A 21369-nucleotide genomic window follows, 5' to 3' on the forward strand; every position below is an offset into this window, starting at 1 on the left:
CTTTGTAGGCGACCCAACGATGGTTTGCTCACTGAACACGGCAAAACACCGCTTGTGGAGGCCATGGCAGTGGGTCACGGTGCATGGGCGTGGGTTTCATTTCTGGGTCAACGGCTTGTTTCCTGTACTCGTTGCCTTCTATTTTAATTTATCTCAACATAAACAAGTATCAACAAGACCGTGCAAATATATATATCTTGGGTTTCAGCTTATTTCCAGCTAATTTTGTTTCAATAATTAATTAAACAAAATGAATATTATTGAAACAAAAATAAAAAATTTACAACAGGCATATCTAAAAAATTAGACTGAGCAAATATGGCATAGAGGAGGCTCTGATACTATATGTAAGAATTCAATATATAATTAAATGCTAATTGACAATAAAAATTAGCAGCGGAATGAATAATTATATAAATACCTCTAGCCATGCTTTGCTCAAGCCAATTGAAGAACAACTTCACAAAAAATAAATCTGGAAAACAAAAAATATTGAGAGGTTCTTCTGACCTATGCCTACCAGTGAGTGTCAATTGATGGAATACACAGGCCTTATTTATAGGTAGGTCAGGGAACCCTCAATTAGAGCTGTTACTTTAATTATTCCTCCCATCAAGGAATAAAAATCAAATCAATACAGCTAATTGATTCCACAAAAATAAAATCTTTAATTAAATCAAATACTTGTTCAATAAGAATTAAATCAGTGATTTAATTCAGAATATTTGATTGAAATCAAATACTTGTTCCACAAGAATTAAATCAGTAATTTAATTCAGAATATTTGATTTACACAATAAGCTTTAATTGGAATAAATTACTGAACACCTTAATTACATATATTTTATAATTGCAATATATGTGACATAAGAGACATACTTTAAATGGAATTTCTTACATTGGTAACAAAAGATCAAGAGCAAATCTTCGTCTCTTGATCGAGAAGTAACAAACGCAATCCCCAGATTGCAACACAACCCGCAGGTTGAAGGGGTTCTCCGCATAGAAATAATGAGATAAACTCAAGTTTGATTAATATTCAAGATTGGTTGGTTTACAATACAAGCTCTTACACCTATTTATAAAAGACTAAGACACTCCAAACAACTAAGGCAATAATACACTCTGCACAGTCAATCTAGACAAAGAGAATAAACATACAAGCAAACCTCACATGACTCATGCCTTAGACAAAGGGAATAAAGTAATGAAGACAAACTTCCATGATTTAAGTTGTTGATAGGCAACCTAACATTATCTTCATTAAGAGAGCTCAAATCCAGCAGAAAATGGGAGGAAAACGTGTTGTCCCACTAACTTTCGGCGCCCATTTCACTTGTCTTATGGATTTTAGCTCAAGAAAGGCAGCAGGTGGTTTTCCAGCAAAGCATTGGTCGAACGGGTGTCGAACGAGATACACTGACCTTCAGTGTATTTGGCGTGAACAGTAGACCGGTCGACCGAGGGTCGAAGTTGAACGAGAGACACTGACCTTCAGTGTATTTGGCGTGAACAGTGGACCGGTCGACCAAGGGTCGAACTGGTGTCGAACGAGAGACATTGACCTTTAGAAATCTCTTCATGCAAATAGGGCATTCGGAAGGGCTTGTTGGGTGTACGGACAGGCGTTCATGTGGGGCTGTTTTGGCTCTGTTTTCTGTCCTACATCAAAATCCGATCCGCCCCACACAACCCACAATACCCGCCCCATCCAACCTTTCCCGTAAAACCCGAAACCACACTGATAGTATTCATTTTGTCTGGGTAGCAGGTTGAATTTTCCAAACCCATTGGGTGCGGGTTCGGGTAGGGAAGATGCAGATATCCACCCCGATCTGACTTGTGCTCACCCCTACTTAGAATAAGAAATCTGAGTGTTCAAGTTGGTTTTGTTTGTGCAAAATGCAATTAAATGACAAAGGTTTTTTTGAGCTTCATTGTATCCCAAAGGAATATTTGTTGTAACCGACCCTTTACATACTAACTCATCAGATTTGATAAGGGCAACTATTTTCTTAAGGAAAATGACTTTGTTATGCACCTTAAGCATTTAATTTTATGTTTTCTATTTATGTTATAACCAGTCATAGAATATCAGACAGATTATACTTATCATTGTTTTTTTACAGCTTAGCAGTTTATGGAGAATGATACAATGGCCATAGTTGGTCCCCAACAATCAATTATAGCCTATGTAATTTCACATATTGCTAATGAGCTCCAAGTGCCTCTATTATCCTTTGCAGCAACAGACCCCACCCTGAATTCAATCCAGTTCCCTCACTTTGTTAGGACAACGCAAAGTGATATCTTTCGGATGTCTGCTATAGCAGAAATCGTAGGCTACTACGAATGGCGAGATGTAATAGCAATCTATATTGATGATGATCATGGCAGAAATGGGGTTGCTGCATTAGGTGATAAGCTCGTTGAGAAACATTGTAAAATCTCTTACAGAGCACCTATGAGCCCCAACATAGGCCGGAATGAAATCACCAATACACTGCTTAAGGTGGTGTTGATGGAGTCTTGGGTAATAATCCTCCACATACATGCTACTTGGGGTCTATAGGTAGTTCATGTGGCACAAAACATAGCCACATAGGGATGATTGAAAGTGGGTATGTGTGGATAGCTACTGATTGGCTCTCTACTGTACTTGACACAAAATCTTCCCTCCCTCCAGCGGAAAGGGATAGTATTAAAGGGGTTCCTACCTTGTGTTACTGTGTATGCACACTTTGGATTCAGAACTCAAGAGGAAATTTGTTTCGAGATGGAGCAACTTGTCAGGCGGGCTTTTCGGGCTAAATACTAATGGTTTGTATGCTTACGACACTGTTTGGCTTCTTGCTCATGCACTTGACACATTTTTTAAATCAAGGGGAAATATTTCATTTTCAAACGATCCAAGATTAACCAAGTTCCATGGAGGTAACTTGCATTTTGATGCTATGAGCATCTTTGACGGTGGGAACAGGTTGCTTACTAACATTTTAGAGGTGAATATAAGTGGTGTAAGTGGCCTAATGAAGTTCACTTCAAATAGGAACCTCATTGGTACTGCATATGAAGTCATCAGTGTCAATGGCACAGGGTTCAGAAGAATCGGTTACTAGTCCAATTCTTCTAGCTTGTCAGTTGTGCCTCCAGAAAAGCTCAACGAACAAATAAATCGTTCCCTCTCAAATCAGCTATAAGGTGTAGTTTGGCTAGGATAGACAATTGAAAAGCCTCGTGGGCAAGTATTCTCAAGCAACGGAAGGCAAATTACGGGTTGGAGTCCCGGTCTGAATTAAATTTTGTGAATTTGTTTCCCAAGTAGATGGTTCTGATATCTTTCATGGGTATTGCATTGATGTATTTAATGCTGCACTGGCAATATTACCATATGCAGTCCCATATAAGTTCATTCCATTTGGATCGAGATGGACAAATCAATCCGATATTCACAGATCTTCTGTACAAGATTACAACATGTGTAAGTATGAATTATAATACGCTTATTAATGTGATTTGGGGGTGTTTTTAGTATTTGGACAAAAAATGTATTGATGCAAGGTAAATTTGAAAACAGCTTTTGTTCTTTTGTTTTGAGCAATTTTTGTATTTCGGATTGTCTGATAGTGTTTTTACCAATTTAAGTATGCAATTATATGCTTGTGATCCTAATTTTTCAGATTTCCACTTCCATATAGGACTTCAATGATGCGGTTGGCGACATTGCAATTACCACCAACCGGACAAAGATGGTGGATTTTACACAACCATATATCGAGACTGGGCTTGTCGTAGTGGCCCCAGTTCAAAAGTGAAACTCTAGTGTTTCAGCATTTCTAAGACCATTTACTCCAATAATGTGGTGTGTCACATGTTTATTTTTTCTTGTTCTAGGAGTAGTTTTTTGGATTTTGGAGCGCAGGACAAATGACGATTTTTGTGGCCCTCCAAGAAAACAATGTGTCACGATTCTATGGTAAGTCCCTAACAAATATTACGCTTTCTCATAATGCTTTAAGTTAAAATGTTAATAATTGCAAGAAAAAAGTTAAAATATTAATTAAATTATTAAATTTATCATTTTTTGTCAATTTTAATCTTAACTAGCTACCTCCGTTTTGTGGAGACATAAGAAAATTAACATAAATGCTAACTTTTATGCCCACTATGTAGCAAAATCGGCTGTTCCCATTTCCCCATCCACCTCCCCATCATGATCAACAATGGAAAGGACCACTATGTCTCTAAAAAAAAAGTCTTAGCTACCTCTTTGGCTATTTGAGTAGTTTAGACACGACTACTACACTATAAGAAGATAAATTCTATACTTAAAACTTTTCCTTCATGCTTTGTAGATTCTTAAATCTCGATCGAAGTCCCCGAATTGCTAATTTCATGATTTACTTTGTAGGTTTAGCTTTTCAACTTTGTTTACTGCTCATAGTAAGTAAAATGCACTACTTTGTCTTCATTAGCTATTTCTCACATGCACAAAACATCATCTTATATATATATATATATATATATATATATATGCAACTCCTTCCATCTTTTATGAATGAGAAAAGATTGACATCTCTCTTGGTCGTTTCGTGCTCCTAATATGGCTTTTTGTAGTTCTAATACTCAATTCCAATTGCATTGCAAGTCTGACCTCAATCCTCACAGTTGAACAGCTTTCTTACTCTGTCAAAGGAATTGAAAGTTTAATAACAAGCAATGACTGCATTGGTTATTGTCAGTGCACAGTTTTCCGAGGAGTTACGTGGCACAATTTCCGGGATGTATGGCGATGTCCGAGGATGCGTAGGCCTTGCACACAAGAACAAACAATAGAATTAGAGTCCCTAATGGTCTCCCAGTGGGAATACTCCGATGCCTAAGTCTGTGATTTGAGAGAGAAGAAAATATGTAAGCAACAATAAAGCTGAGATAACAAGAGTTGCGATTACCTTAACACTAATAGGTGACTTGTATTTATAGGCATGAAAGGAGTTTGATCTCCCATACGTTTCGGAGCCTTATCCCTTGATTTCTGCCGTGCAAGTATTTGAAAAAGGGATGAGGTTTGTTAGCTGCTCTGTGATCCTAGTATCCTAGGATCACGGAATGGATGTTGCAGCTTCTACGTGATGCTAAGTTAGGGTGTCCGAGTAGGACTCAATTACCTACACCAGCTTAGATACTATTTGATATGTATTCTGATTGATATAGATTATCTAAGTATTGGATAATATGAATATATCTCCATAGTGGAATGACCAAGGTGCCCTTCGGCCTTTGACTATTTTGGCCCACGAGTTGAGTCTCAGACTGGGAGACCCAGACTTCCTCGGGCTAAGTCGACCGAGGGCTTGGTAGCTCCATATATTTACGGAGTCCTGGGCTTAGGGCCCATTGGACCTTATGCGATTGATACATGACCCAACAGTTACCCTCCAATTTCCTGGTCTGGATGACTATAGAAATTTTTGTGTCTCTAGGAATGGATCGATCTCCCAATGTCTGACTCCCGATAGCAATGTGTCCGAGGCTTCCGAGGGGGAAACCCTAATTCTGGGTTTGGATTTTTCCCGCTAATTCTTTCCTGAGACGTTTGATATACCCGAGGGTTAGTCGATTCATTTGCCTGTCTATTCGAATGGCTGAGTGCGCGTCCACGTGTCGGCATCGGAATGGCTGTCCTTTCAGCTACCACGTGTCATCATTAGTACGTGATAAGACGCACCTACCGCGGCATTTAATGTGCACATTTTCGAGGCGTCATCTAGGGTTCCAAGGCGCTGACGCCTTTTCGCCTTCTCAAACCTCTTCAGCTTCTTAGGCTCATTATAGAAAAGGGTTGCTCCTCTTACTTTTTATTTTCCTGTTTTATGATTTCCTGAAACATCATTGTTGCCCGTGAAGCTCTGCAACTTTTCCAACCCCCCAACTGGCTTGCTTCCATTCTGATTTCTTTTCTCATTACTTCTTTTTGAGAGTAGTGTTTTCAGGGTTTTAGTCAATTGAACTCTTCCTTTTCCTTCTTGTGATCAGTTTGTTCATCCTAACAGTCCAGTACTCAAGTACTTGGATTTGTTATTGCCATTCATTGAACCTGCTATTGATCATCTTCGTCTATCCATTACCCATTTGCTAATCCGTAGCCCTTATCCTTGCATTCCTCGGTCATTATACCCTGAGTTTCTATATCTTATGGGTGAAGGAGGAGGCTCCAACTTGGATTGCGGGAGCTATTACCCTGCCATGTGGAAGGCTGCCTTATCATCAAAGGATGAAAGGCGAGTCAGGCTTGATTGTTACATACCAAGGTCGGTGACACTTCAGTTTGATGACAAACAAAAGGGCGCCATAGGGAGCGCCGAGGAGCATGAAGTCTGCTTGTGCGAGGAGATGTTCCGTGCAGGCCCCAGGCTACCCTTCTCGAGGCTTATTCGGGATTTATTGAGTCGTTTAAACGTGGCTCCTCATCAGATCGTCCCTAATGCCTAGAGAATTTTCTTTGGCTGCGTAGTTTTGTGGCCAACTGCTTTGTGGGAAGAGAATTTCCTAACTGTCAAGGAATTCCTGTCGGCATACAGGCTCACCAGGAACCCCAACACTGAGGCGCTTTACAACTTCCAAGCCCAACGAGGCAAATTGATAAAATTTGAAAAGACTCTTACCAGCAACCGAGCATGGAAGAAGAAATTCTTCTTTGCTCGGGGACAATGGGAGTTTGCCCCTTCAAAGGTGGTAGGAGGCCCGAAGGTTCCTTGGGAAACATGTTTTCCAGCGGATGATGCTAGTCTTGAACCGGTGTTGTCCTTAGAGGAGCACATTCCTAACTGTCAAGGAATTCCTGTCGGCATACAGGCTCACCAAGAACCCCAACACTAAGGCGCTTTACAACTTCTAAGCCCAACGAGGCAAATTGATAAAATTTGAAAAGACTCTTACCAGCAACCGAGCATGGAAGAAGAAATTCTTCTTTGCTCGGGGACAATGAGAGTTTGCCCCTTCAAAGGTGGTAGGAGGCCCGAGGGTTCCTTGGAAAACATGTTTTCTAGTGGATGATGATAGTCTTGAACCAGTGTTGTCCTTAGAGGAGCACATTCGGGTGAACACGGTCACGACCTAGGCCCGAAACCATGAGAGTGCCACTTCATTGAAGGCTTTGGTTATTCCGGCCATGCCGAAGCATTATCTATACTCTCTTGGAGTTAGTCTTGACAGACAAAAGAGACCTAGGGACGTGGTGCTCAAGGCCGTGAAGGGTCTAGTTCCTCCTACAGAGGGCGTGACGCCCAAGGTCGTGAAGAGACCCGTATGGATGGGGTTGAGTCTGTAGTGAGGCCGATTAAGAGGGATGTGAAGAGGGCACCTATGAAGAAGAAAAGCAAGCGCCTGGGAGGCGAGCCCTTGAAGACTCTCATTTTGAGGCTTGTGGATGAGCCTAAGGAAGCTGAGCAGCCGATGCTCAAAAAAGTTAAGGTTACTGAGCCGACAGGGTCTCTAAATCTTGTTAAGACGGGCAAGTACAAGGTTGCCCAACTCTTGGCAACTCGAAGGAAGAGGGGCCCTAAGCCTATTATTCACCCAGCCAGTGCATATCGCTGGCCCATTTCTCCTGCTCCCTTCTCGGCAGTCCCCTTAGCCGAGCCTGCCGATGTCCCCACTCCTGTAATTGCTATGGAGTCGTTTACTCCAATTCACTCGGGTCCTAACATCAATCGCATCCTGGAGGAGGTTGCGATGGAGGTATACTCGGACTCCTCGGTGGGGAACAAGGATGAAAGGCCTGAGCCTGTGATTCATGTAGCCGAGCTGGTAAGACCATTCATTACAGAGGCGCAGAAGGAGGTGCAGGCCGACACTAGCTCACAGGCGCCTTGTTCGAGTGGTTCTGGGGCTATAACCGCTCCTGGTGCTCAGGAGTCTGCAGCTCAAGGCGACTTTGCTGCGAGCGAGTTTAGGGTGCAACTCCCCGGCGTCGAATGGTCGATAGGTTACCCCCTCACTAAGCTTGGGGGTGATCTCTTAGGGAACCCTTTCTCTACCCTAGTGGCATTGGTGCCTCATGATCAATTGATTGGGCAGCGTGATCACACCGCCCGAGGCATGGCGTAGGCCTACCTCTACTACCAACTTGTCGTAAGTGTCATTTTTATTTTAACTGTTTTGCAGCACTTTGTATGTACTAACTTCTTTATTTGTTTTAGAGCATGATGAGGTCGTTGTTCCTTTACTGGGACTTGATGAAAGTTATGCACAACTCGGCCGAGGAGTCTGACACCCTGAAAGCTAAGTTTGCTAAGTTGGAGCGAAAACTGTCGGAGTCTGAGGCCAAGAATGTGAGGCTGAGAGGAGTCATTTCTCAGCAAGATATGGAACTGCTGGCTGTTGGCTAGCAACAATCTGTAATTCAAGCCGAAGCTGCTTGGGCTGCAACGGATAAAAAACTCTTAGATCTGTCCATCGAGGTGGAGGCTCTTCAGGCTGATAATGGTTGGCTCCAAGAAGAAACCTCAGTAATAAAGGAGGATCAGAGTCAACTTAAGGAGAGACTTGCTGAGGTTTTGAGACAGGTCAGAGAAGCTCAGGCCGAGAGGTATGTCCAGAGGCCAGTGGCCGAGGATGCCTGCTCAACTCGGACAGTGGTTGAGGAAAGAAGGAAGTTTTTTAAAGATAAGCTCATGAAGACTGAGCTTTAGCTGTGGGAAGCAGATGACCGAGCCTGCAAATACGAAAAGTAGCTGTCGTATGCCTCTTGGACACGTGACAATGCTTGGTTAGACTGGATCACTTTCGGCTTTGAGACCTTTCGAGCTTGGGCCCAGGATCTTTCTTGTTCCGTAGACCTCAATACTGTGGAGGCCGATGATCTTCCTTTCACTAATGAAGCCCTAGAGTAGATTATCTCGCTTGGGCAGGAGTAAATGCCAGATGCCAAAGGGATCTTTGAGTTTGGCTATACACCTGGAGATAAAGATCAGCCCTCGGGCAATGGTCAAGCCATGGAGCCCCAGTTCCCTACCGATGCACCTGCTGTTGCTGGGGCCTCTAAGTCAACTGACCCGAAAGGGGTCTAATTGTATTCTCATCATTTGTATATATTTTAAACATTAATGGAAGACATCACTTTTTTTACTTCTTTGCAGTAGATAATTACTCATACAATCTTATCTTTGCATGCAATTAGAAGATAACTCAAAAACAGTAATCACCTCTTAACAATTATTAAGTTTCAACTCCCCCTGTATATTTGTCCGAGGGTTTAGCTGAGAGGATTCCCTCAGAATACCTGTCCGAGGAGTTAATTATGAGAATGAGGTAGTCTTTCCTCCTACCTTTGGAAAATTGTCTGAGAGGTTAGTTTAAGAGGATGAGTTATAGTCTCCTCGACTATTTCCTCTAACTACCTATGAAAATCTGTCTGAGAAGTAAGTTGAGAGATGGGTTATAGTCTCTTCAACTATTGGCCCTAACTACCTTCGGAAACCTATCCAAAAAGTGAGTTGAAAGGTGAGTTATAGTCTCTTCGATTGTTTCCCCTAACTGCCTTCGGAAACCTGTCCGAGAAGTGAGTTGAGAGGTGAGTTATAGTCTCTTCAACTATTTCCCCTAACTACCTTCGAAAACCTATCCGAGAAGTAAGTTGAGAGGTGAGTTATAGTCTCTTCGACTGTTTCCCTTAACTACCTTCGGAAACCTGTCCGAGAAGAGAGTTGAGAGATGAGCTATAGTCTCTTCGACTGTTTCCTCTAACTACCTTCGGAAACCTGTCCGAGAAGTGAGTTGAGAGGTGAGTTATAGTTTCTTCAATTGTTTCCTCAAACTACCTTCGGAAACCTGTCCAAGAAGTAAGTTAAGAGGAGTCTCTAACTTCTTTTGAAATACCTGCTCGAGGGTTACGTTGAGACTTGAAATACTACGAGTGTCGCAACATCAGGAGATTTTTTATTCGATGAAACAAGACATAAAAGAAAAGAAACAAACAGAATAACAATAAATCTCCTTTACAAAATTACAACTTAAACAAAGTACTTTTTGAGATTCTCGGCGTTCCATGGCCTAAGGAGTGTCTTTCCTTCGGAGTCCTCGAAGTAGTATGCTCCCGCTCTTCAGCAATTGGTCACCTTGTAAGGTCCTTCCCAATTGGGAGCTAACTTGCCCTCGGTTGGATCTTTGGTGGCGATGGTAACTTTTCGTAAGACCAAATCTTCGACTTTGAAGCTTCGATGCTTGACCTTCTTGTTGAAATACCAAGCCAGGCCGAAAAGTTTCTACTCGGAAGCTGCCCGAGCCCACCTCGGCAGGTATAATTGCCTCGGTTCCAAAGGCTAGAGCATAGGAAGTTTCCTCGGTTGGAGTTCTTCTTGTAGTCCGATAAGCCCATAGAACCTCTAGAAGATCTTCCGCCCAATCTCTTTTTCGATCACCAAGTTTCTTCTTCAAAAGTTTGAAGATTGACTTGTTAGTGATTTCAACTTGCCCGTGTGCCTGGAGATGCCCAAGGGACGAGAAGTAATTTCTTATATGGAGTTTGGCACACCATTCTTTGAATGAATCGCAGTCGAGTTGCTTTCCATTGTCCGTGAAAAATGCGTGTGGAATGCCATATCGGCAAACGACATTCTTCCATAAAAATTTCTCTATGCTCTTAGCTGTTATATTCACTAGGGCCTCCACTTCTACCTACTTTGTGAAATAATCCACAGCTACCACTACAAACCCAACACCCCCCTTTCCACGAGGTAGTGGTCCCACTTTATGTACCCCCCATTGCAAGAAGGGCCATGGTGAGGAAACTAAGCTTAATTCCTCTAGGGGTTGCTTGGTAATGTTGGCGAAACGTGGCATTTGTCGCAATTTCTGACCATCTCTACTGAGTCCCTGGTCATGTTAGGCCAATAGAAGCCTGCTCGAACCCCCTTATGTGCGAACATTCTTGGACCTAAATGACCCCCACAAATGCCTTCGTGAATCTCACAAAGTATATAATTACCTTCTTCCTTGGAAACGCACTTAAGAAGCGTTAACATAAAACCTCGTTTGTATAAGGTTCCATTTACCATGGTAAATCTAGTAGCCTATTTCCTTAGCTGGATAGCCGACTTCTTTCCTGCTGGGAGAATCCCTTTCTCCAGATGTTCCACCACTTCCTTTTGCCAATCTGGTACCGCCTCTACTGTTGAGACCGAGACTACCTCGGCTATGGTAGGTCGGGACAGAGTTTGAATTATCTCTTCAGATTCTCCTACAGACTCCTCGATCGATGCGATCCGAGCAAGATGGTCTGCTCCCTCGTTTTCTTCCCTTGGGATTTTTACGATGCAGAACTTCTTGAAAGAATTCTGCAAATCTTGTACCTTTGAACAGCCTCATTTTATCTCCCTTGGCTTCGAATTCCCCTTAGATGTGCCCGACAATTACTTGAGAATCGCTTCGTAGCTCAATGAATTCAGCTCCCATCTCTTAAGCTAGGCCAAGTCCAGCTATTATGGCCGCATACTCGGCCTCATTGTTGGTAGTTCTAAACTCTAACCTTATGGAGCTGCGCAGCTCTTCTCCTTCTGGGGTGATTAGTTTTACCCCAGTTCCACCATGTCTTCTTGTATATGACCCATCCACATAAACCACCCAAGTTTCGTCCCTCGGCCATTGTTCTGCATCTGGCAAATTAGTAAATTCTGCCAGAAAGTCTGCCAATGCCTGACCCTTGATGGAGTTTCGAGGAAGGAATTCGATATCAAACTCTCTAAGTTCAATTGCCCAGTTGGCCAGTCTTTCGGATAAGTCTAGTTTGCGAAGCACCTTTCTGAGTGAGTATTCAATGAGAACCCTTATCATGTGAGCTTGGAAATATGACCGGAGTTTCCTTGACGCTATGGTATGAGTGAAGGCAAGCTTTTCCATCTAGGGGTATCTCTCCTCGGCCCCTTTCAATGCTCGGCTAATAAAGTACACAGGTTTTTATACCCCTTCTTCTTCTCGTTCAAGGGCTGCACTTACTGCTATTGGAGAGACAGCCAAGTATAACTACAATACTTCTCCTAGGACTGTTCCGCTTAGCAAAGGTGGGTTGACTAAATACTTCTTTAGTTCCCCAAAAGCCTTTTTGCACTCCTCAGACCACTCAAATGTCTTTCTTAGGATTTTAAAGAATGGCAGACACTTATCGGTTGACTGAGAAATGAATCGGTTAAGTGCTGCTATCTTACCTGTCAATTGTTGGAGCTATTTCGTATTCTTTGGAGACTGCATATCCAAAACTACTTGGATCTTTTCTGGGTTAGCTTCAATTCCTCGGTTCGACACTATATAGCCGAAAAACTTTCCAGAGGACACTCCGAATGCACACTTTGTAGGATTCAGCTTCATCCCATACTTTTTCAACGTTCCAAACGCTTCATGTAGGTCAATTGTATGGTTCTGTGGCAACGTGCTTTTGACTAGCATGTCATCCATGTACACTTCCATGTTCCCCCCGATCTGCTCTCAGAACATCTTGTTTACCAGTCTCTAGTATGTCGCCCTTACATTCTTCAGACCGAAGGGCATAACCTTATAACAGTACAGGCCCCGATCAGTAATAAATGCAGTCTTCTCTCTGTCTTCCGGATGCATATAGATCTGGTTGTAACCAGAAAAGGCATCCATAAAACTGAGCAACCGTACCCAGATGTTGAATCGACCAATGCATCAATGCTAGGCAGAGGAAAGCTGTCTTTCAGACAAGCTTTGTTGAGGTCGGTGAAGTCTACACAGATTCTCCACTTCCCATTGGATTTTTTAACCAATACTACACTAGCTAACCAATCGGGATAGTGTACTTTAATAAACTGAGCTCTGAGCAGCTTTTCCACTTCCTCAGCTATCGCCATATTTCACTCAGGAGCGAATTTCCTTCTCTTTTGCTTCACTGGTTTCATACTTGGATCCAGATTGAGCTAGTGAAGTATTTCTTTAGGGCTAATGTCAGGCATGTCTTCGAACTACCAGGCAAATACCTCCAAATTCTTTTTCAGAAAAGTGACGAGGTCTTCTCGGACACTCGAGGAGAGCTGAGAACCAACCTTCACCACTTTGCCGTTTGCTACTATCACACATCTTCTAGCATCTCGGCAAGCTCACCCTTCGGTTCACCTTCCTTTCTACTTCCCACAGTACTCACTGTCAAAGGTGTAGCCTATGAACGCTTCTTTAGGGAAGTTATGTAACACTTCCTTGCGGCAGTCTGGTCACCCTTTACCTCTCCGACTCCTTGTTCAATCGGGAACTATCAAATAGAAGAGTCCAAGAACATGAATCTATAAATTTCTAATATTGATATTATACTGGCTACGAAGCATAGTTAGTTCTAGATGAGTGTCCTTCTTGTTGATAATTTAAGAGATAGGAACCTATTTACCTAAGACAGATGGATCTCACAACTTCTTTCTAATTAAATTCGAACAACTTAAAACCAAGAGAACAAAATGGCCCTTTAGTTCCTCTTTCCCATTATCATGACTGCTCCTCATCTACGCTATTTGTTTGACAAAAATATATGCTAACATTTCTTCTTAAGCAATGTGTCAAAAACTACATTGGAGCTGCATCAACCAACCATGGCTGCTTGACCCACTTTTGATTATTTGGATTACATAAAAGCAGGCAGTTTCTTGTTTGGTCCAGCTAATTTGACTACCTAGGGAAAAAAAAATCCTAGGTTCACGTTGGTGCCGGGCTTGGGAAACATTTGTTATTCTCATAGCGTAGGTTGTCCTACTTTCGCAACCCAGTTTTATGACTTCATAGAATGACAGTAGCATCAAGATTCCTCAAAATAGAAAATCTCAAACAATTTTTTATTTATAATTTATAAAGAAACATGGACAAGGATCGGCATACCCAGCCATTGTGGGTAAAATGTATGGGTGCTTTTCTCGCACTAGAGTTGTTAGACAAGATAAAGAAAAATAACCAAACTTATGGGAGACTATAATAGTTGGTATCTAAATTACAGTTTGTACTTTGTGGCTTCCAATCCTGCTCTCACGCCCTTATTCCCTTGCCTTCACTGTACAATTGATCAACAGTGTCCTGCAGATGACATTAGCAAAAACATAATATTGATGCAACATAGGCCAACACTCTTGACTTTCATGGTAGATCAATAGAAAGAATACAAAGGATAATAAGGGCCTCTTCAAGAAGTGAAGCCAAAAGACTATATCTTATGAGAGGGTTTTTGTTGCATTACTTCAGAAAAGAAAGAGGTCGGCAGATTCGGCTTGGGTCTGGTTTCAACTGAAACTGAACCCGATTGAGACTTGTGTCCCATAACAGGACACAAAGAACACATGTCCCAACCCAACGGATCCAGTTCTAACTAGAATTGAACCCAAACCAAACCCGGAGGTTGGCTACTTATCTTGAAATACAATCCTAAATAATGCACGTCATGCTTTTTGGACTCCGTGCTTTTTAAATTCTGGTTTAGTTTCATGTGATAGTAAAATGCCATGGGATCTTTTTGTTTAATCCTTCATGTTTTCCAAAGAAAATCACAAAACAGTAATCAACCTATGACTTGATCAATTTATGCAAGCTTTTACTAATTTGAAAAGATGGTATTTTTCCCACTTTTGATAGGTAAAGATGGGAAAGACATAGCATGGGTCCTATAGCAAGTCACAGCTAATAATTTGGCAGATAGGTAGACCTTTCATAGAAAGAGAGTGCACAAGGCATACCTTGTAGTGCTTGAGCAATTGTTGTCTCTTCAATTTGAATGTTGGGGTTATCAGATCCCTCTCCATGTCAAATGGATTTGGTTCCAAATGCACTGCTTTTACAATCTCAAAACCTCGAAGCTGTAGGAATGTCTTTAAGTTAGATGAGAAGACATATCTCTGCATGAAATTAGCAACAGCCAATCGAGACAGATATACATACTTGGTGTTTGTGACCAGTGCTATTAAGCTCATCTAAAATGTATTTCCTTGCCTTCAGGTTTTCGCACAATGAATTAAAATCACCACTCACATTATGGTTTACTGCCCAATCCTCTACTGCTTTTTGGTCTGGGACAACCACAGCTACAAGAAATGACTCAAAACTGTTCCCATAGACCCAAATCTGTGCCACAGAAGAAAGAAAATTGCACTTCCAAGATTAGAGAAATTGAAAAAAAAAAATAGTGTTAACAACTCACTAACAGGACTAATCGATTCTTAGCTAGGCATAAAGAGAACATTTGTGGACACAAGCAGCAACATACCGATGTTATAAGAGGGCATCGCAAGTATGTACTTTCAATGTTCTCTACAGCAACATATTCACCTTGAGAAAGCTTAAATATATTCTTTTTTCTATCAATGATTTTCATTGCTCCATTTGGCTGCCATTCTCCAATGTCACCTGCAGTTTTGTCAAAATGATGCCCATTAAGATTCATATCCAAACTGAAGATGAAGTTTTTTATGTCTTACAGCAGGTAAACAAATTATTGATAGGTAGTTCCAAATACAACCCATGTAGTTATTCTCCCTGTTCTGTCACTGCATAGTACTTCCAAGATTTACCTGTGTGAAACCAACCATCAACGAGAACATCTTCAGTTAGATCTTGTCGTTTGTGGTAGCCAGAGAACAAGGTATTTCCCCTCAGGCAAATCTCTCCACGTGGCACGCTAGAAAGGGCATCATATCCCATTTCTGGCACTGACTCAAGCCTGACTTCAATGGTTGTCATGGGGACTCCAACAGTTCCCACCATACTATATACATTACCTATGGATGTAAGACACCCACCTATACTTTCAGTGAGACCTGTGAAGAACAAGTAGTATAAGTGGATAGAAAGATGTCCGGAAAACAATAGAAAATTATTATTACAACATACAATTTTTTGGAAAATAATTATTATAATTGGTGCCTCGATCTTCCAAACACCTACTAATAAGCAAAACAGTTGGTCCAACTTACCATATCCTTGAGATAAAGTAGAGCAAGTGACAACCCTCAAAAACTCCTCCACGTGCCTAGACAAAGGTGCAGCACCTGATAACAACATACGGATTCTTCCCCCTAATCCTTGTTTAATCTATAATGATTAACACATTATTATCATGTAAACCATATTTTTTAGCATAAAAAATGAGGAAGGATATAATGACTGACCTTATCAAAGATAAGCCTGTCCATGAGAGGTGCTGCTTTGTCTTGTGGGAGACCCTTCTCCAGATTTCCCAACTTGCTGTCAGAATATTCTTTATTAGCCAGGCAGTAGGGAAGCAAAGCGAAGGAACAAAGTTTTTATAGGTAAACGTACTAGTTATAAGCATATTGGAACAATGTCTTCCGGAATGCACCTCCAGATGATATTTTACTATTTATGCCTTTAAGTAAAAGACATAAAGCCAATGTTTAGAATGACAAAAATAAATATACATCATCATATTATTAAATATATAGTACAGAAATAATTATACCAGCATATATACGATCATAAACTCTAGGAACCCCACAAAATGCAGTTGGCTTCAGTTCCTGGATGTCCTCCATCAGAAATCTGATATCCTGCAAGTTTAAATCAAGAAAACCCACATTGGACAAGTTCAAAATCTGTGAATCAAATATATATATACAGTCAAATAAAAATATGAAGAAAGAAGTCATTGCAAGAATGAATCTTAATCTTACGCCTCGCCAAAATCCTATGGAGGAACCCTTGTAGATGAAATAGCTCTCCATTGTCTGATCATATATATGGGCCAAGGGAAGGAATGAGAAGAATGAATCTTCTTCTGTAGCCTGTAATAGAGAAGATTCCATGTCAATATCATAAAGTAACTTCCATTAAATTTCATGAAGGAAATGATACCACATCCAGAATGTTTACATCCATCTAATTAAAAGAATCTTGAGAAAACTAAACTCGCATCTTTGAAAAGAGAGGATGATCCCCCTAAGAGAGGAACTATTACTGACAACTTAGGTATTTGGTAGGATATCCCTTTTTAGATTCACAAGAGTATTAAACCATGAACAGAATTTCATTCAATATACACTATACTTGTAAAACATTAGACGAGGTATTGACAATGGCAAGAAGAAAACCAAAAGATAGCCTGAACCAGAGACATCACTGATGTTATTCAGCAAATTGGACTACACCCACATGATTGCAAACATAACCTACTTTTGAAGTTCATTCTGAACAGGCATTTTATATTTGTCTTGATATGATCAACATCATTCCAGGCTTTTGGGGAAAAAAATCATCGAACAACTTACATTGAAATGTGTGTTCTATGCAATTTTATTTGCTTTTGGAGAGAAAATCATCATGGGCAGTTATGTTCAAATCATAGATTAACATCTATTGACCAGGCTTTCTAAATCAGACCTAATCTAATGGAGATAAGAATCTGGTGATGATTATTGACACAAAATAATATCACCAAATTAGAGTCACAGGATGTATTAATGGGCATGATATATTTTCTGCAACTTTTGACATGCAGCAAGTTTGAAACTCAAGGAAATATAGAAAACAGAAAAGGTACAGAATCATGCATTTAGCCTCAAGAAAACATAATGTGTGTTTTGGTTGTTTACCACTTTATCTGTAAGCAAAAGTATGTGGTCGATCGCCAATACTTGTGCCATTATAGCCCCATTTGTAAGAATAACACCTTTTGGTTCTCCTGTCGTTCCACTTGTATACATTATTGTGCAGATGTCAGTCTTCTGTTTTGGAGGCAATTTGTAATTCAAACTTCCCTGAAATTAGGTGGACAACATCAAACTGATGGAGCAATCAAAATTAATCTAGACAAGAATAAGCATTGAATATAGAGAAAAGCAATGTGGATTGAAATCCTACCAACTGAGAAAACTCTTCCCAAGAAAAGCAACACACTCCCAATTCTTCAGCTTCTTGCTTTTGTGCACTTGAAATTTTAGAAAAGCTGATAATAGCTGAGAAAATAATATACATAATTAGTTCCTGGCCCCAGAAATCTCATATTGTTTTTGGACTATCAGACAGAAGATAGCAGTTTGACCTACTTTTTAAATTGGTAGAACACCTTGGGAGGCATGACAGAACCTGCACCAAGGAGTTACCACACGTGAGTGAGTAAAAAAAACAAAAGTTGTAGAAGCCTGAGTAATTATTCAGAGAAATCTAAGTTGCCACCTGTAAATTATTTTCATCCATATACACAAAGAGAGGAAAAAAACAGTATGAACCATGTGCCAACTGCTGACATTTAGGATAACAACAAAACTGATAGAAAATGAAAACCTACGGCAGGGATTTTATTCTCTTGAACAAAAGCTATTGAGACTTCAGCATGATTGATTATGAACTCCACTGCATTAGCACCTGTGATGAGCAAAACCTCTCAAAGTTAGTCAATTCATTTGATAATTCAACAGGCGTACGTTCTATACTTCTAGTAAATCAATTACCACCGGATCGGATGGAGGTGGGTAGAGGAAATAGAAAACTGAAAACTCATGGTGAGTATGATAGTAATTAAGCACTCTGAGATTTACTGGAAAAGAAAAGGGTGTCATATATTGGAACATACCAAGCGTGTCATATAGTGGAACATATGTTATAGACTGGCCGTTGCAAGCCTGTTGAAAATCAAACAAAAATATCAAAAAATTCTATATATCTTCGGCTCCCCTTTTATTATATGAAGATTGAAGAAGCTAATAAATCACGTTAAGTTGAGTTAATTAGGAAGCAATACAAGCAAAAATGGCTGCATGCACTATACTCATTAAACATTATTTCAAATCTTCTCACTCTTAACAACTCTCCGCATTATCATTGTATGTGGAAAGCATAGAATAACACAGCCTCCTGACTGATTTACCACCATAAACAAAAAATTTGACCTGGCACTGTGTCATCCTCATAAAGACACTGGGATTTATACTGATAGTCACTTAGAAAAGAAAATGACTCCGAAAGCCAACTAAACTAAAATTTTAATTATTTAATTAATATTTTAATATTTTCTTTCACATATAAGGTCAAATTTTTCTTAATAAGGGAGGCTTAAAATGTGAAATAAGAAATGAATTACGGAGACATGGTTTACATTCAAGATCTTTAATTTGATACTATTGTTAAATTAACTCTCATTCTTAAAAGCTTAAGATAATAAGATATGATTAATTTAATAATTTAATTAATATTTTAAGATTCTACACTTGTGTGAAGGTAATCATAATTAATATATATATAAAAAACATGGTTTATACCTCCATTGCGATTATCCATTCGGGACAGTTGGATCCATATATGCCACAACGATCACCCTACAAACATGAAACACATTATTACTTGCAAGAAAAAAGGATTTTCACTAAAAAAGAAATTAAAAAAAAAAAAAGAAGTCTTGTTAAGTTATGTAGGGAGAGTAGAAATTGGAGTTAATTACAGGATTGAGACCACGGCTCCTCATGGCAGAGCCCATGCGGATGGCTGCATCGTAAGTCTCCTGGTATGTGAGCCACACGTAGGGACCCACCTGCGAATTAATTGAGTAAAATATTTGTTAGCATTTCTTTCCGTACTGTAAATTGAGAATGTTAATGACATCATCATCGATCATATTGCACCTTGGAGTCGGTGATTTGACGTCGACCCAGCATTGGGTTGCTGGGGCTCCTCTTGGCGGAGTCACTGCCACAAAAAACTTAGTTTCAGAGGAGAAATCGCAGAGAGCCATGGATGAAGAGCACGCTGTTCAGTATGCGCGCAAAAGCTTTTCAAGACCGTAAGAGCTAATATATAGTCGATAAATTATATGATTATCTATAGTCTCCTACACGGCCAAACCGCAACAGGCCTATTATCTCAGTTGGTTAGAACGTCATGCTAATAACGCGAAGGTCGCAGGTTCGAGACCTGCACGGGCCTTTTTTTTTTTGTTAATATATATATATATATAGGACAAATTTGTTAATAGCTCAGTTGGTTCCAGACCTGCATAATTTTTTTTAATATTTTTTTGGGCTCTTTTTTCCTGTAATTCTCCATGCATGACGCTCATTGCATGCCCTTAGAGTTGGTAAGACGTCCGATCGATCTTCTATTATAAACTACAAAAATTAAGGAAAAAAAGAAAGAAAGAAAAAGAAAGAGATCTTCAAGGGGACATTTATCTTATGCTACCTCTTACACATTTATGATATCATTACTACCTGAAGAACTGCCAGGGAGATTCTAATCCGGCCGGCAAGTCGAGGAGACCATCTTTGGCATAAATGCTTCTATACACAGCCCCTGCTGACGGCCTTCGATCCGTCGCCGGCCTTGATTCCTCAACCTCCACCGAGTAGACGCCTGACATTGTTGTGATCTAAACGCAGGAACTGGGCTTCAACAAATGTGTAATAAGTAGATATATATGGAAGGCTTGCAATTTTTAAAAAGCAGTGAATAAGAGTAGTGAATGAATGAGGGAGTTGGCAGAAGTGGTTGAGCTAAAGCATTAAATTCTTGGTCTTGGATTACTTGTGGATAGATAGATAGATAGATAGATCTGTCTCAGCTGTTTTATAACGGCGTTTATGATTCTCTCTCTCTCTCTCTCTCCTTCTTTCTCTCTTTAAATAAGCTGTTTATGCCTCATGTGTATGCCTCATGAAGTCCTTGCATAGCATTTATAATGGTAGATGACAGTTTGGTGAACGAGCCCCTCATGTTGCTTTCTTTCTTTTTCTTTTTTCCAATTTAATAAAATTATATTATTTTTATTTGATTACAAAGAGAGTTGGTAAAAAGGGTAACGTGTAAGCTTAACAGAGATTATCAAGACATAATCATAGTTGAGTGGTCCAGAAAATCTCTGCATAAATTGTCTTATATATATTTATGGTACTTAATAAACCAATAAACACATTTGGGTCAATAATTGTTGAACCAAAAAGTCGGCTTTAATGGGTCCTTATATAATCTCATCTATGCATGACTTTTATTATCGCATTATTCTAATTGTATAGTAATCTATTAAACAGTATTATTTCAAATTTTTAAATAAATAAATTTATTTGTTAATATGTTTTGAAAGACGTTTTTAATTAGTTTTTGATTTGAAAGGTGTTGTGAAAAAGGGACCATGAAATTGTAGAGTTAATGCAGGTCCCTAGAGTGCAGCCACTTGGCTGATCAACAATGCAGAGTATAGAAACCAGCAATGTTCACGCTGTTTACATACTTTTTTAGGGTTAAAGACATAGAGAAGCATACCCAAAGAATGAAAAGGCTTTGGAAAAAGATACGCAAACGCGTTGGTCACGACAAAACAAGCCTATCCAATAGAAAAAGTATAAACGTACAATAAATCAATAACAAACAAATTGCATGACACCA

At 40.1% G+C, this 21369-nt stretch overlaps 1 protein-coding gene and 1 pseudogene across 2 annotated transcripts; one reads left to right on the forward strand and one right to left on the reverse strand.

Moving 5' to 3' along the window:
- The first annotated feature begins 1912 nt into the window (after positions 1-1912).
- LOC132170918 (glutamate receptor 3.3-like) lies at positions 1913-6492 on the forward strand (annotated as a pseudogene).
- Positions 6493-13811: 7319 nt separating this feature from the next.
- LOC132162158 (putative CoA ligase CCL6) lies at positions 13812-20539 on the reverse strand. Of its 2 annotated transcripts, XM_059572423.2 has the most exons (19): positions 20199-20539; positions 19614-19677; positions 19433-19522; positions 19254-19310; positions 18569-18617; positions 18284-18360; positions 18042-18081; positions 17857-17951; positions 17589-17753; positions 16671-16781; positions 16460-16547; positions 16300-16366; positions 16149-16224; positions 15954-16071; positions 15552-15797; positions 15248-15387; positions 14923-15105; positions 14721-14840; positions 13812-14067 (listed from the first exon to the last, which is right to left on the reverse strand). In XM_059572423.2, the coding sequence occupies exons 1-19, from the start codon at positions 20345-20347 to the stop codon at positions 14020-14022; spliced, it is 1983 nt and encodes a 660-aa protein (XP_059428406.2). In that variant the 5' UTR covers positions 20348-20539; the 3' UTR covers positions 13812-14019. The 2 variants fall into 2 exon arrangements, with proteins under 2 accessions (XP_059428406.2, XP_059428414.1); XM_059572431.2 differs by lacking the exons at positions 18569-18617; positions 19614-19677; positions 20199-20539.
- Between the last annotated feature and the right edge of the window lie 830 nt (positions 20540-21369).

The sequence above is a fragment of the Corylus avellana genome, chromosome 2 (assembly GCF_965113065.1).
Source record: "Corylus avellana chromosome 2, dhCorAvel1.hap1.2, whole genome shotgun sequence".
In the NCBI taxonomy this organism is placed as follows: Eukaryota; Viridiplantae; Streptophyta; class Magnoliopsida; order Fagales; family Betulaceae; genus Corylus; species Corylus avellana.

Excerpts from the sequence above, each read along its gene's own strand:
- LOC132162158 (XM_059572423.2), bottom strand. The coding sequence starts at position 20,347 with ATGTCAGGCGTCTACTCGGTGGAGGTTGAGGAATCAAGGCCGGCGACG. Across the intron at positions 16,367-16,459 it reads TTATGATCGTATATATGCTG|GCATAAATAGTAAAATATCA; the intron begins GTATAATTATTT and ends TTTTACTTAAAG. Across the intron at positions 15,388-15,551 it reads TGATGGTTGGTTTCACACAG|GTGACATTGGAGAATGGCAG; the intron begins GTAAATCTTGGA and ends ACAAAACTGCAG.